Source organism: Acyrthosiphon pisum, unplaced genomic scaffold, assembly GCF_005508785.2.
Source record: "Acyrthosiphon pisum isolate AL4f unplaced genomic scaffold, pea_aphid_22Mar2018_4r6ur Scaffold_13773;HRSCAF=14416, whole genome shotgun sequence".
Taxonomy (NCBI): Eukaryota; Metazoa; Arthropoda; class Insecta; order Hemiptera; family Aphididae; genus Acyrthosiphon; species Acyrthosiphon pisum.
Genome location: NW_021762408.1, coordinates 1 through 1,483, shown reverse-complemented (window position 1 = coordinate 1,483; position 1,483 = coordinate 1). Strand labels below are relative to the sequence as shown.

The 1,483-nt window shown below is 28.3% G+C and overlaps 1 protein-coding gene across 1 annotated transcript; it reads left to right on the top strand.

Annotated features, from left to right (window-relative positions):
- The first annotated feature begins 187 nt into the window (after nt 1-187).
- On the top strand, nt 188-1,180 carry LOC103311679. The gene has a single exon (XM_008191370.1). The coding sequence runs from the start codon at nt 188-190 to the stop codon at nt 1,178-1,180; it is 993 nt and encodes a 330-aa protein (XP_008189592.1).
- The last annotated feature ends 303 nt before the right edge of the window (nt 1,181-1,483 follow it).

The following is a 1,483-nucleotide window of genomic DNA, read 5'->3' as shown; positions in this document are numbered from 1 at the left end:
CATTCCTACTATTTTCCCAAAGGTATATAAAATTAAGGAAACTAACCAAGAACAAAAGAATGCAAGATATGAACGTTCTAAAAAACGACAAGCATTAGAATCCAATACTTTAAGTTCTACTGTTACAACTAATATCTCTGAAAGCTTAATAGAATTGAATGATTCAGTATGCAGTTATAATAAAACTATGATCAACAAATCTACCCAAGTAGCATTTGATGGAATAGAAAATTATTTTGTATTTAATTGTGAGTATGAAGGAAATAATGCTGCAACTCAAGTGACTATTCCGAACAATTTTATGGAATTTAATAAACCAAAAACTGAAGATAAGTCTTGTGGTATAGAGTCATCAAACAATAATTCTTGTTTATCTTGTAATACTTTCCATGGTTTTCAGTCCATTGAATCTGAGCAATCATTAAAAGACATAACAGGCATAACGTTTAAAATATTTGACTTTCTGCTATCATTAATACCAAATAATATAAACTCTCAGACTATTCTAAGTAAAGAAAATTATCTTTTGATTTTTTTAATGAAACTTAAGTTAGGTTTAACTTATTCTGCACTGAGTGTTTTTTTCAAAATTCACAGAACTACTGTTAGTAGAGTTTTTTTAGAATGTTTACACATTTTGTCTAAAAAATGCAAAAATTTAATATTTTGGCCTTCTAAAGATACTATTTTGGATACTCTACCTGTTGTATTCAAAAAAAATTATCCAAACTGTAGATGTATCATAGATTGCTCTGAAATCAGAGTTGAACAACCCAAAACTATAAAACAAAGAGTATATATGTATTCTCACTATAAAGGTTGTTATACTGTGAAGGTACTTGTGGCTATTACCCCTAATGGGATGGTAAGCTTTTTATCAAAAGCATATGGTGGCAGGTCTAGTGATTCCTTTATTACGAATGATTGTGGGTTCTTAGATAAACTTGAAATTGGGGATGAAGTACTTGCTGACAAAGGTTTTCCTGGTATAAAATCTGGGATAGAAGGTCAAAATTCTATACTAGTTATGCCTCCAATATTACACAACCGTAGATTTTCTGAAGAAGAATTACTTAAAACTTACAATGTTGCAAGTGTAAGGATACATGTAGAGAGATTTTTTGCTAGACTAAAATTATTTAATGTGTTCAACAAGATAACTATTAATACACATAGATGATATTTTGTTAATGTGTTGTATTTTAGTTAATTTAAGTAGTCCAATAATTAAACAATAGTAATTGATTTTAAGTAATATTATTATATTAAATTTATTGTTAAATTTATTTCAGAAATAATATTTTAAACATAATAACAAAAAGGTGGGTAAGTGGATTTCGCTCTGCTGTACAGTAGGTTACAAGTGGGTCACTGTATAATGGATGGTATTAAATTTGAATTCAATGATATAATATCATTGTATAAGAAAAACGATTCTGAGCGGAGACGGTATGTTAGTCTAGGTATAAGACATAATATTATA